At 36.0% G+C, this 14,461-nt stretch overlaps 2 protein-coding genes across 2 annotated transcripts; both read left to right on the top strand.

Moving 5' to 3' along the window:
- Positions 1 to 10,441: 10,441 nt before the first annotated feature.
- LOC121374562 lies at positions 10,442 to 11,326 on the top strand. Its single transcript, XM_041501695.1, has one exon. It carries the CDS (start codon positions 10,442 to 10,444, stop codon positions 11,324 to 11,326), a length of 885 nt encoding a protein of 294 aa, XP_041357629.1.
- A 332-nt stretch (positions 11,327 to 11,658) lies between these two features.
- Positions 11,659 to 14,322, top strand: LOC121374466 (uncharacterized protein K02A2.6-like). The gene has a single exon (XM_041501598.1). The coding sequence runs from the start codon at positions 11,659 to 11,661 to the stop codon at positions 14,320 to 14,322; it is 2,664 nt and encodes an 887-aa protein (XP_041357532.1).
- The last annotated feature ends 139 nt before the right edge of the window (positions 14,323 to 14,461 follow it).

Below are 14,461 nucleotides of genomic sequence, written 5' to 3'. Positions count from 1 at the left end.
CGAAGTGAAGTTTTTTTACTGGGATGTATGCGGCCATTGGAACTGATTGAACGCTGGAACGCTTCTCGTTTTGATAGTCTGCACCACCAGGTTGGATTCTTTTTTAGCGAGATACCTTGCCTCCACGTCATTTCTCCTTCTGACTATGTTGACTATCTTTTTTCGTGACTTGTATGACGGCCATTCTGCACAACGCCACAGTTGTTCGCGTTTAGTCTCTACATGTCCGAGCCTGTCCTAGCAACACTGGACGATTGACCGCCCCACTCTAAGAAGAAATAGGAAGCGGGGTCGGCCCCTACTACTCTTTTCTAGACTTTACTTTGTTTTATTGTGATACCATCTCGTATCCTCCGGAGTCGGGCCCGTCCGCACCACTATACCAACCTATGACGACTGGACTATACCCTAGTCTGATTCTCTCTCTCGTTCAGACGGATCCGGCTTCTCAAGATCTGTATTTCAGCACATCACTACACCTTCTAGGGGTTTTCTTGACGGGATGCAACCCATCTCGTCCCTACAAGCTGTGCAACCTAACGGCCTTAACGAGGCCACTCACGTGGACATATAGATCTGACTTTAAACTTTTAGACCTTCGTTCGAAAGTTTATGTCGAAATTACTTTCTTTTTTAATATTATTAAATAGTCCGATCCTCTCTTCTTTCTCTTGTTTATTTTTGGACTGTCCTTCTAAAATGCTCCAAATTATATAAATATTCGACCGAGCAGTCAAATCTTTTTATTTTTGGCTTGTAACTTTTTCTTCTTTTTTTTCTTTTTTTAAAAAATTCTATTAACTTCTTTACTAATTGATATTTTCAAAATTCTGCCCATTTTCAACTCTACACCCCCCCCCCCCCCGCCTCCCCCTCTCCATCTTATCTAATTTCTTTTTGACCACCCGATCTAATCTAGCGACCAAATTTAATGAGTAGAATTTTCTTTATTAATTATATTAGAAATGCGCATCAAAATTGTAAAGGCCCACTATTTAATTTTTGGATGTAAATTTCAAAATTGTCAGCTTAATTTTTTTTCTGTCCCGGGACAAGTCCCTGGCTATCCACAGACAGGCCCCGGGACGGACATGCTCGAAACTCTAGTGGTATATGAGCATGAAAAATTTATTCGCACTCGCACTCTAACTCGCATATTAAGTGAGATATGGTGATTTTCGATTCCCAGTATGGCCGCTGGCGACCATCGTGGATTTGGCCTTATGGTGGAGTTAGCCGGAACTTTTGCGAGGTACATGGCGGCTAAAGGTTTTCTAAAGGTCCCATCAGACTTAAAATCCACACTCAAACTTTGGTCCCCGAAAAATGGTCACGGGGCAGCCAAATATGACCCCACTGCTTTGCACCAGTAGCAAGACAGAAAGTATTAACAGTGTTAAAACTGCCTCAACAGACTGAGTATCCCTAACTGTCATAGTCGTATCATCGGCATATTGAAATAATAAAGAATTAAATTCATTTGTTATTGTAATTTCATCAATTCTAAGTCTATTCTTAATTAAATTATTTAACATAAAGCATCATAGAAATTGAACACCCTTACCTAACTCCTCAAGTTATAAAAAAGAAAGGTGTTAAATGTTCATTAATTTTAACACAACGTTTTATATCATTATGATGTACTTTAACCCATGATATAAATTTATTTCAAACATTAAATTTGCTTAAAACTATTACTATAAAGCTGTGTGAAACTCTATCAAAAGCTTTTTCTTGGTCAATTTTGACAATAATACCCTCATCCTTATTTAACTTAACTAAATTTATAACATCCCTCACCGACATAATATTATCTGCAATATCGCTTCCTGGAATACAATAAGTTTCTTCAGAGGAAATACTCGATGACATAACTTGTTCAAGCCGATTAGCTAAACCTCTTGAAATAATTTTATAATCAACATTCAAAAGATTTTTTAGTCTAAACATTTTAAGATCTGTTTTACCTCCTTTTTTTTCTTATAAAAAGACTGATTACTCCCTTTTTCATACTTTTTGATAACTGGTTCTTCATTTTCAATTGATATTATAACTTTATGAAATAAAGGTTTTAAAATGTCCCAAAATTTAATATAAAATTCTACTGTAAGACAATCCATCCCAGGAGATTTATTTCTATTCATTCCTTTTAAAGTGTCGGTCAATTCTTCAATCGAAATATCTTTATCACAATTTTGAATTTGTATATCATTTAATTTATTATTTATTAAATTTTAATAACTCAGCTTCTTTTTCTGTATATACATGTTCCGGAGTATACAATTGGGAATAAAAATCTTGCACAAAGTTTAATATATCTTCTCTTTTTTTAGATAACCGATTGTCTGTTTTAATTTCTTTAATTACATTAGATTTTCTCCAAATTAAGAAAAAAAGAAGTATTTCTGTCATATTCAAAATTCCATTGTACGTTCGATCTTTACACTTAATGGTTTCAATATCTTGTAATTCTTCTTTCCTAATTTTTTTAATTATGTTACATCATAATCTTTATTGACAGATAATCAAGGATATTCACGTTTTAATGCATTTTGAATTAAATAGTATTTTTCATTTTCAGCTTTACGTTTATTGATTGCAAAATATAGAGCATATCTTTTCAGTTTATATTTTAAATTATCCCACTAAACTAGTGGTTCAGATTGCAATAACGGACACTGACAGACATCATTAATAACATTAAGAATTGTTTCACAAAAATGTTAATCATATAATAACTCATTATTAAAACTCCAAATACGATATGAGAAAAATCAAGCTTAAAACATATAAAATTATTATCGCTAAACGCAGTGTAAGAAATACATGTATATGTATTTGTTACAAACAGCAAGACGCTTCTAGAAATTAAAAGAAATCAATTATAGACTGTTTTATTATATTCTCTACAATTTGTTGATGTCTAAATTCTCTCTTGCCGGGGTTTCTGCAACGCCAAATATCAGTAAGATCATAATTATTAATAACAGAATGTAAAACATTGCTAGATTTCAAACAAATATTTTTATTATGTACATTCATATCCAAAGAAGGATCCAAAATTTCATTAAAATCACCTGCAAGAGTATTATGTTTACCTTTTATAAAACTAGCCAATTGTTCAAAGAAAACAATTCTTTCATCCGTTTTGTTTGGTGCATACACATTTATAAAATTGTAATCAACGTCTTCAATAATAGCATTAATATTCAAAACCCTACCTTCATTATCACAGCTATCAACGGTAAATGTATATTGACAATCTGCTTATATTAATATTGCCACACCCTTTCTATTATTATTATGACAATTATTATAAAATATTTTACCATCCCATAAATGTTTATAACTCTCAATAAAATTATCATCCCAAAACGTTTCTTTCAGAAACGTAATATAACTATGCTTACTTTTGATAGCTGCAAAAACTGCATTCATTTTGTCAATATCCCTCAGTCCATTCACATTTAAAGATACTAATAGCAGCATTAACATAAAAACATATTTTAAAGTGCATATCCATCTTTATTTTTCGTTTTACGTTTCACATCATTCTTCTTTCCATCATTCACTTTTCTTTCATTCACATTACACTCATTCTTCTTTCTTTCATCCAACACTCTCCTCTGTCGCTTTTCCTTTCTTCCCTCAACAATGCTCCACACCGTCTCATCAGCTGGTCTTTTCACAAGACTTGATCTCCACGTCACTGTCTTTGTTTCACTGAATTAATTTTCACCATCTTTACAGTCATTCACTTTCGAATCATCCTCATTTGTATGGAAACATGGAAACTTAAAGTTAAAATAAAGTATGTTTTATTTAACGACGCCACTAGAGCACATTGATTTTTTATCTTATCATCGGCTATTGGACGTCAAACATATGGTCATTCTGACACTGTTTGTTAGAGGAACCCGCTGTCGCCACATAGGCTACTCTTTTACGACAGGCAGCAAGGGATCTTTTATTTGCGTTTCCCAAAGGCAGGATAGCACAAACCATGGCCTTTGTTGAACCAGTTATGGATCACTGGTCGGTGCAAGTGGATTACACCTACCCATTGAGCCTCGCGGAGCACTCAAGGTTTGGAGTCGGTATTTGGATTTTTAAAAATCCCATGCCTCGACTGGGATCCGAACCCAGTACCTATCAGCCTGTAGACCGATGGCCTAAACACGACGCCACTGAGGCCGGTAAACTTAAAGTTAATGCAGCCAAGTCTAAAATTTTGATATTTTTTTTTTCAAGAAGCAACTCAAAAATAAAAAATAATCAATTTACGTATAGTAAAAAAAAAACTTAGAAATCGTAACTGAAGTTAAATACCTTGGGCTTGTGTTGTGTAAATCTGGGTCATTCACAAATGCTAAGAGAGATTTAATCAATCGAGCCTCAGAGTCTATGTTTTCTGTATTACAAAAATGCAGAAAGTTCATTTCATCAATCGATTGTCAATTAGACTTGTTCGACAGGATTGTAAAACCTATATTATTATATGGATGTGAAATATAGGGCTTCAGTAATTTAGATATCATTGAACGATTACACATCAAGTTTTGCAAATATATAGGGCTTCAGTAATTTAGATATCATTGAACGATTACACATCAAGTTTTGCAAATATATAGGGCTTCAGTAATTTAGATATCATTGAACGATTACACATCAAGTTTTGCAAATATATAGGGCTTCGGTAATTTAGATATCATTGAACGATTACACATCAAGTTTTGCAAATATATAGGGCTTCAGTAATTTAGATATCATTGAACGATTACACATCAAGTTCTGCAAATATATATTATGTGTTAATAAGTCGACACCAAGCTTTATGATTTATGGTGAATTAGGTAGATGCCCACTGTCTATTAGTGTTAAAGTTAGAATGATTACATACTGGGCAAATGTTGTTAATAGTAGAAAATCTAAATTGTCTGGTATATTATACGTTGGCATCATATAACCATAACGTTAATGCTATACCATGTACTTGATTATCCTTTATAAAACGTATATTAAATTAATGTAGTTTATGTAACATACATTCGTGTACACAGGTGGATGTTTTGTGGTTAAAACATGCAGTTAAACGAATATTATGTGACCAGTACTTACAAAAATGGAATAGTGATAGATGTAGGTATTAACTACAGAATGTTCAAGCATGAATTTAAATTAGAACATTATTTGTTGAAACTCTCAACAAAAATGCTAGAATTCTTTGTAAATTTAGAACTGGTAACGTAAGACTTCCTATTGAACCCGGTAGATGGTTTAATATTGAGAGAGAAAACAGAATATGCCACTTGTGCAACACTGATGTTGGTGATGAGTTCCACCATATTTTAAATGTACGTCTTTATCTACTGAGCGAAATAAGTATATACCCAGATACTATACCAACAGAGCAAGTGCAATTACCTTTTACCAGTCATTTTCTACAACTAAAAAATCACTTTTCTGTAAACTATGCAAACATTTGCAAATTGTCATTGAGGGTGTCAGTCTTCCGGGTTAATATTACTTAAATATTATGTTCATTACCACTACAGAAAACACTTTGTAACTTATTTTGTTTATATTTTCTCCATACTGCACTCGGTGCAGTTTTTGAGAATAAAAGTCGTCTTGTCTTGTCTTGTCTTGCATCTAAAACCTCGTCATCTATTTCAGATTGGCTCTCTTGTGTTGAGCTTGTCTTGATCTCCCAGCTTGATGATGTCTTGTCATTCGTCACTGACGGAACCGGCCTCGGTGGCGTCGTGGTTAGGCCATCGGTCAACAGGCTGGTAGGTACTGGGTTCGGATCCCAGTCGAGGCATGGGATTTTTAATCCAGATACCGACTCCAAACCCTGAGTGAGTGCTCCGCAAGGCTCAATGGGTAGGTGTAAACCACTTGCACCGACCAGTGATCCATAACTGGTTTAACAAAGGCCATGGTTTGTGTTATCCTGCCTGTGGGAAGCGCAAATAAAAGATCCCTTGCTGCTAATCGGAAAGAGTAGCCCATGTAGTGGCGACAGCGGGTTTCCTCTCAAAATACGTGTGGTCCTTAACCATATGTCTGACACCATATAACCGTAAATAAAATGTGTTGAGTGCGTCGTTAAATAAAACATTTCTTTCTGTCGTCACTGACGGCTGAACACAGTTGTCAGTGCTCGGCTTCAGTTGTTTGATTTCCTCCTTGACAGTTTCATACATTTCACAGTCTGGTATATACGTATGTAATCAATATTATCCCCCTACCCACTTAATATAAAACAAAACAACATTATGCATTTTAGCCTGACCGAGAAACCAGATGGAACAGGCGTTTACTGTAATATTAATATTTCACAATACTGTCTTTCAATACATGTATGCCTAATACAAAACATTGTCTATACTTTTCATGCATTACAATCACTATATTCCTCTTACAACCAGGTTAAACAAACTAAACAGAGATGAAACTTAAAAAGAAAAAACTCTGGAAGATCTTTGGATTTGAAAAAAGTAGAGGAACGTGAAATATTAATGTTAATATCAACTATTACACCGGACTTACTTTTTAACCACAGACATCCTAGTAAAGAACGTTCAGGTCTGTTTATCAACACACCGAAACACATTTCATAGTTTGCACATGCATCATGCAGTTGCCCCATACACTTGCGTAGGGTGTTATTCTCGATTTTGACAATTCCAGGAAGGTCCATTAATCACTGTGGAACATTATTTCTGCCAATATGTTTCATTCTGTTGATCATACAGTTGTTATTGTTTTGTTTTTAGTCATTTTTATTGTTTCAATTTGCGATTTACTGATTAAAAAAACGTCAACTTTCAAATTTCACTTCTGACCCCAATCGTCCTTCAAGATCTTTGGTGGTCATAAAACCTACTGTAATACTGAACTACCGGTTGTAATGTTTGCCCAATTAATTCACTATTAACATATATCCATTCCCCACAGCTAATATACCTTACAATTTTGGCAATTGTAAATTCTTATTAGAGTTCCCCAACTTTTTTGAAGAGTATATACATGTATGTATGTATGTATGTGTGTGTGTGTGTATATATATGTTCGGTCTCAGCTAGAATGACCATCCAACACGCCCACCCTCATTATATGCTCAAATATGCACATGCTGCACGTGCAGTTTACACACAGTTTGCACGTAACATGAATCACTCATTTCGAAATAGACGAAACTAACAAACATATATGCCCTGCTATATTACGTAACGCAGGAAAATGCTAGTCTGTTATATACTTATATAATCAATAGTATTCCCCCACCCAATTAATATACAACAATACAACATTATGCCTTTTAGTCTGACCAAAACACCCACTAGAAATAAAAGAACGGGTGAAAAAGTGCAAATTGTAACGTTAGATTTTCAAAACCTTTTTTTTTTTAGAAACCTCTAATCTATGTACAATAGATTCTTCGACATAACCATCTTTAGACTTTTCTCCCCTCCAACGCCCATGTCTTTTCCAACCTGTTTCATTTACTTATGACCTTGCAGCCATTGATGCACCGCCTGCTCTCATAGAATATAAACCCAAATTCACAGTTCCACATACTTCTTTTAACCTCGAAACAATCGTCTCACGTGCCCTAATATAACTTAGCGATTTATTTTGACAAATAATTCTACGAATGCCCTTTGACCTGAATGCTGGTCTAAACAAATAATCATCTGAATCCACACTCATTTTTGTTACTGAAAAGTACCTTTTTTTATGATACTTATAGGACATACAACAGTTTCCCCTGCGCGTGCTGTAACCTCACCGTGGTGCAGGGGTGTAACATTCTCTTTGAGAATGGCCAATACAGCACAAATTGAAGTTTAGAGTAAAATTCGGTGTCCGTAAAATTCTGTGATATTTGTATTTGTATTTTTGGCACAGTTCTTTACACTGTTTTTGTTTAAACCTTGAATTTTTATATTGATGTTGATCATCACTTTATTTATTTGCATTACCATAGTTTGACACCCAATAGCCGATGTATTTTTCGTGCTGGGGTGTCGTTAAACATTCATTCATTCATTACAACAGTTTCACCTTGTGAAATGAGTACTGTATTTCCGTGAAGATATTTATCAGTCTTACGTTTTGATAAAAACATTGACAAATATTTATCATGTAATGTTAAATCCTTAAATCTTAAATTACTTGCCTCATCAAACCTCAAAGATCCTAGAGCACAATAAAAGCTAAATCTCGGAAAATTAACTCATCGGATGAACTTTTATATTTTTCACACGAACTAACAATCTGCTCAGAAGTAAAAATGTGTAGTTATCAAATGTATCATATATATTAAATTTTAAATTCTTATTGCTCTTAGTCAAAATGACAAGAAAATTCCGATTGAATAGGAGACTACTACTTAAAATGAATGTTAACTATAACTATTATATGAAAAGTAAATAAAATAAAATAATAAAAAATACATGTTGGCTGGACAAAATTTTGATTATAAAATCTTTAGATTAGAAACTACTGGTATTACTTACACAGAGGAAATTGTTGTATTATGCCCAATTGGCAGTAACATAGAGGATAATAATTATCCAATACATATCTATACATTTAATACTTCCTTCATATTTCTCATGATTAATATACACATAACAGTGGATAAAAGTTCTGAGACTACTCTCGTAATGAACATTATCCATCTCCTACTCTAAATGTATTTATCCATAGTTTTCAATGTTCCATATTTTCATCTAATAAACCTGTAGTGTATACTACAAATGTTAATTGTTCCAGTTTCTCGTTGCAATCTTATTCACAAATGTTCAACGTAAATCTAAACAATCTCTATATGTATCGCAATTTAGAAAGATTCTGTATGTAATATAAGTAATGTATCAACAGCTAACCGCACGTTAATCAATAATCTATTTGGTTATAATGCACATGAGAAAATTCACTATTTCAATTGTTTCTGTTTGTTTTCACAAAGGTTTTACCAATATTTCATAATAAATCTAACATTGAAAACATTTTCAAATAATTTATTTTGATGAAAGTCTGTCACCATAGCTTGACACTATTGTGTTAAGTCATTGAATACAATCATGAATTGTATGAGTTTTCGAAAGTCTTCCATTTCACTCTATAGAACCATTTTCCATTCTGATATTTCTTACTCAGAAATTTCTCTATTTCAAACAATTCAGTGGTTTTATCATTATTCTGGTTAGGAATGTTAGTTTGTATCTTAGGTGTGTCCTTATGAATGTTCAGATTCTGTTGGCAGACGTTAATTTGGTGGTAGGCCTACTTCATCATCTGCTAATATCACTGGCGGTATCGCATCAATGTTCTTTGGTGTTTCTGTATCATCGGGTTCATGAGGTCGTATTGTGGCTTTCTTAAGTCGTTGTACTTTTGTACATGTACTTTTCTCCTTTTTTCTCTTTTTTTATCACACTTGCATCGTACACGTACATGCATTTCTGAAATTCTTTCCATAATATAGTATGGTCTTGACCATGGTCTAGCCAGTGTTTTTTGTTTGTCTAGTAACAAGTACTGGTGAATATATAAATACAGTATCACATACTTGAAAGTTCGGTAAATACACTTTGTTAGCAAATTTCTTGCACATCACTTCGTTTCGTTGATTAAGAATATCTTCAGAAATTGATCTGGCTTGTTCATCCTCACAGATTAACTGACCTAAAAAATCTGCTGTAGAAAGAGAACAACCGGGACCAATTTCTAGTGAAGAATCTAATGGGAAACGAGGATGTCTACCATGTACAAGGAAATATGGTGAGTATTCAGTGGTATCAACTCCTGGAGTAGTATGCGAATTGAACGAATGGAATATATTCATCCCAATTATCATGGTTCCTGTCACAATAGAGATAGAGAAGATAGAATAGTCGAGATGAATCGTTCACTTTGTCCGTTGCATCTGTGGTGATAACTGGTTTTATCCTATAACTTACCCATCATATCCATGTCATAAACACGTGTGATATTTTAGTGTATTAACTGTAACGACAATGACCAATGTAACTGTGGTCTGAGACTGACGGTTTACGGCAGCATGTAATAAAAGTACATGAACCTGCCACACGGTTTGTTACATGGTGTCAGAAGTGGACCTGAAAAGTAATTTAAAACATTGCAATCATAGATAAATAAGTGTAAATGGTGAAAACAGGTATTTATAAATGTACTTTGATATTGCAACGGCAATACTTAGAACGGCGTCACAGTCAAATATTGCTACTTTGCAAAGGACATGTGAAACACCGGAACGGACCGGAAACCGCCAAAATCAACCGTGCACGTCTGCAGGTGTGCAGATAATTGTTAAGTCAACTTAAGAACATTGACAATAAATAATATAAAAAAAGAAAACAACACATTCACTGTATTTCACACATTTCGTTGTCATAAAACGAACATGGCTGAATATAATGGCAATAAACCCACAATGAATTGGCAAGCTGTCCACCTACATAAAGAGTGGAAGAGGTTCCAACAACATTGTACTTTCAGATTTAATGGTCCACTCGCAACTAAAACTGAAGCACAAAAAGTGAACTATCTGATGACTTACATCGGAGACAAGGGGCGTGAAATATATAACACTTTCACTTGGATCCCCGAAGATGAAAACACACCGGCAGAAAATCAAACTCTAGAAGGTGTTTATGCTAAATATGAAGCATATGTTGCTCCAAGAAAAAAACAAATTCGCGCAACTGTTAACTTTAATCGTCGAAAGCAGGAAGTTGGCGAAAAATTTGATAACTTTGTAACAGATCTGCGTATTCTTGTGAAAGACTGCGGTTATGCAGAAGAAGAACGGATGGTGCGTGATGCTATAGTTCTGCGCTCTGTACATGATACTGTAAGGGGAAAATGTCTTGAAAAAGGAGATACTCTGACATTGGAAATGGCAATAAATATTGGCCAAAACCACGAAATGTCACAGGAAAGTCTCAAAGCTATCAATGACGAAGATCCCAAAGTTCACACAGTACGTGATAAGCGATATTCTAAAAAAAAGACAGAAAAACATGGATCTAGGTCAAGACTTGGCACTAGTAAGTGGCACAAACAAACACCATCACCTAAAGCCTGCACAAAGTGTGGCTACAGCAACATACATAAGGAATGTCCGGCAAGAAATAGCAAATGCAATTTTTGCCATAAACGAGGACACTACGAAAAAGTGTGTAGAAATAAACTAAAGACACACATTGTTGATGAAATGTATTCCACAGGTAGCTCAGCTCATCTGAGGATTATGATTCTGATTCATTTTCTCATGAAATCAACATAATCTCAAATGAAGAGGCTGAGAAAACTGGCTGGTGGGAAGAAGTGAAAATCGATGGAAAGAAGGTCCTGTTCCAAATAGATACAGGCGCATTCCAATTGCTACTATACAAGTTATTCAAAAGCCTGAACTGCAAGGAACCATTAGTGCCTACTAAAACAAAGTTTCAATCATACACTCATCACCTGATACAAGTGGATGGACAAATAACACTACCGATTTGTTACAAAAATAGATGTGTAGATGTGAAATTTTATGTTGTTCGCATAGACCAGAAGCCACTATTATCTGGAAAAGCAAGTAAACGACTAGGTCTCATAGAGCGAATACACACGATGTCAGATATCAAGGATATGTATCCCGAGTTGGAAAAGACAACCGGAACACTACCCGGAACATATTCAATTAAAATTGATCCATCCGTACCACCTGTTGTACATGGACCGCGAAGGCAACCACAAGCATTGCACAAGCAAATTGTTGACAAGCTTAAAGAGATGGAAAGCCAAGGTCACATTGTGAAAGTGACTGAGCCCACTGACTGGGTCAGTTCTATGGTCACGGTGGTCAAGAACGGAAAAGTTCGTATTTGCATAGATCCAAAGGATCTAAACAAAGCAATACGTCGTGAGAACTATCCAATTCCTACTGTCGAGGAAGTCGTAGCATCTATGCCAGATGCGAAAGTATTTTCGGTGATAGATGCAAAATCTGGTTTTCTACAAATCAAGCTGAATTACGAGTCCAGTTTGCTCACAACCTTTAATACACCGATTGGACGTTATCGTTGGCTCCGTCTTCCCTTTGGAATCAAATCAGCACCAGAAATGTTTCAGCGTATCATGGATACAATGCTGGAAGATGTTGAAGGCGCAAGAGCTATAATGGATGATATTATAGTTGCAGCAAAATCACCACGAGAACATGATCGGATCATGAAAGCAGTGATCACAAAAGCGACTGAGTGGAACTTGAAGCTTAATTTTGATAAATGCCAGATAAAACAATCCCAAGTGAAGTATGTGGGACACTTGGTCACAAAACAAGGTCTCAAACCCGATCCGGATAAAGTCCGAGTGGTCCTGGAAATGCCTACTCCTGAGAGTAAGGAGGATACTCGTCGATTCCTTGGATTTGTTCAATACCTGTCAAAGTTTCTGCCTAGCATGAGCTCAGTCGACTCTCCGCTCCGAGAACTCACACGAAAAGATGTAGAGTTTCACTGGGACAAACCCCAAGAACAAAGCTTTCAGAAACTGAAAGAAATGTGCTGTACTGCACCAGTGTTGACATACTATGATGTACACAAAGAACTAACTATTCAATGTGATGCAAGGAGTTATGCTGTAGGAGGAGTGCTACTTCAAGAAGGTCGCCCAGTTGCTTACACATCGCGTGCTTTAACTGATACTGAATCGAAGAATGCCCAGATTGAAAAAGAAATGTTGGCAATTTTGCATTGTGGTAAAAGGTTTCATCATTACATTTTCGGCAAATATGTGAAATTTGAAACAGACCACAAACCCCTACAAGCTATTTTTGCAAAACCATTGCTGTCAGCACCAATGAGATTACAAGCCATGATGTTGAGGCTGCAACCATACGACCTTGAAGTCAAATACAAGCCAGGAAAAGATATTCCACTTGGTGACGCACTAAGTCGTGCAAATCTGCCTGAAGCAGAACCAGATGTTGAACCAATAATGGTTAACATGATCGACTACATTGCGGTATCTCCGACTCGATACAAACAGTTTCAGCAGAGAACTGCCAATGAATTGAATGAACTTCATGGCATGATACTAAAAGGTTGGCCTGATACGATAGAGGAAACACCTCACTGCATCAGACCATACTGGACAACAAGAGACGAACTTTCAGTTGCTGATGGTATTATCTACAAAGGCATGAGAATTGTTGTACTACCATCAATGAGATCAGACATGCTCGCACAGATTCATGAGACTCATCTTGGCATCACAAAGTGCAAGCAACGAGCACGTGAGGCACTCCACTGGCCAGGAATCAATCAACAGATTGAAAATATTGTAAACGATTGTGTAAAGTGCAACACGTTTCAAAACAAGCAGAATTCTGAATCACTCATTCCGACACTCATTCCCAACTTGCCGTGGAATGAGGTTGCGTCAGACATATTTGAATTCGGACATATTCATTATCTGTTGACAATGGACTACTACTCCAAATTTATTGAAGTGGATCCTCTACATGATCTTTCAAGTTCTGCAACGATCGATGCCATCAAGTCACAGTTCAGTCGTCATGACATCCCAGAGAAGTTGAACACTGACAATGGACCTCAGTTCTCATCCCGCGAGTTCTCAATGTTCTGTGAAGATTACCAAATAGAACATACTACGTCTTCTCCACACTATCCACAGTCAAACGGTGAAGCTGAGAGAGGAGTTCAAATAGTGAAAAGACTATGGGAGAAAACTCCAGACAAACATCTAGCATTACTAGATTACCGTACAACTCCCTTGTCCAGTTGTGGCTTATCACCAGCTCAACTGTTGATGAGTCGTAGACCAAGGAACAAACTTCCAACAGCTCGAGAATTGCTAAAGCCAAGGGCACACAGTCCAACTGAAGTGAAGAGACTATTAACTAAAGACAAAATCAAACAGCAGCATTACTACAACACAAAAGCTGGGAAAGATTTACCAGTACTTGTTCCTGGTGATCCCGTAAGAATGTTACCCTTTCCAGGATCCAAGCTTTGGTTGCCAGCAAAGGTTGTTGATCACCACAATTCTCCACGATCTTATATTGTCGAATACAACGGAAAAAAATACAGACGTAACAGAAAGCATCTTCATCTGTCAACATACAGAGCCAGGGAACAAGATCTTCGCTTGTCGACTGTCTGTAATGATTTGGTACAGAGCAAACCAAAACAAATGCCAAACTCGAATATTGTGGTCCACCTAAACAAGCCGAAGTGTCGACCAAAGATCAGTCAGAAAAGAGACCCATAAATAAACCTTTGGAAAGTGTCGTCGAAAAGTGTATCCTTTCCAAAACTCCAAACATCTTGATTAAACACAAAGTGCAAAGTGATTCAGTGCGACCATCAGTTGTAACTCGTTCTGGTCGTATCAGCAAACCACCAGTTCG

Source organism: Gigantopelta aegis, chromosome 1 (genome assembly GCF_016097555.1).
Source record: "Gigantopelta aegis isolate Gae_Host chromosome 1, Gae_host_genome, whole genome shotgun sequence".
Classification (NCBI taxonomy): domain Eukaryota; kingdom Metazoa; phylum Mollusca; class Gastropoda; order Neomphalida; family Peltospiridae; genus Gigantopelta; species Gigantopelta aegis.
This window is presented reverse-complemented; position numbering and strand designations above follow the sequence as displayed.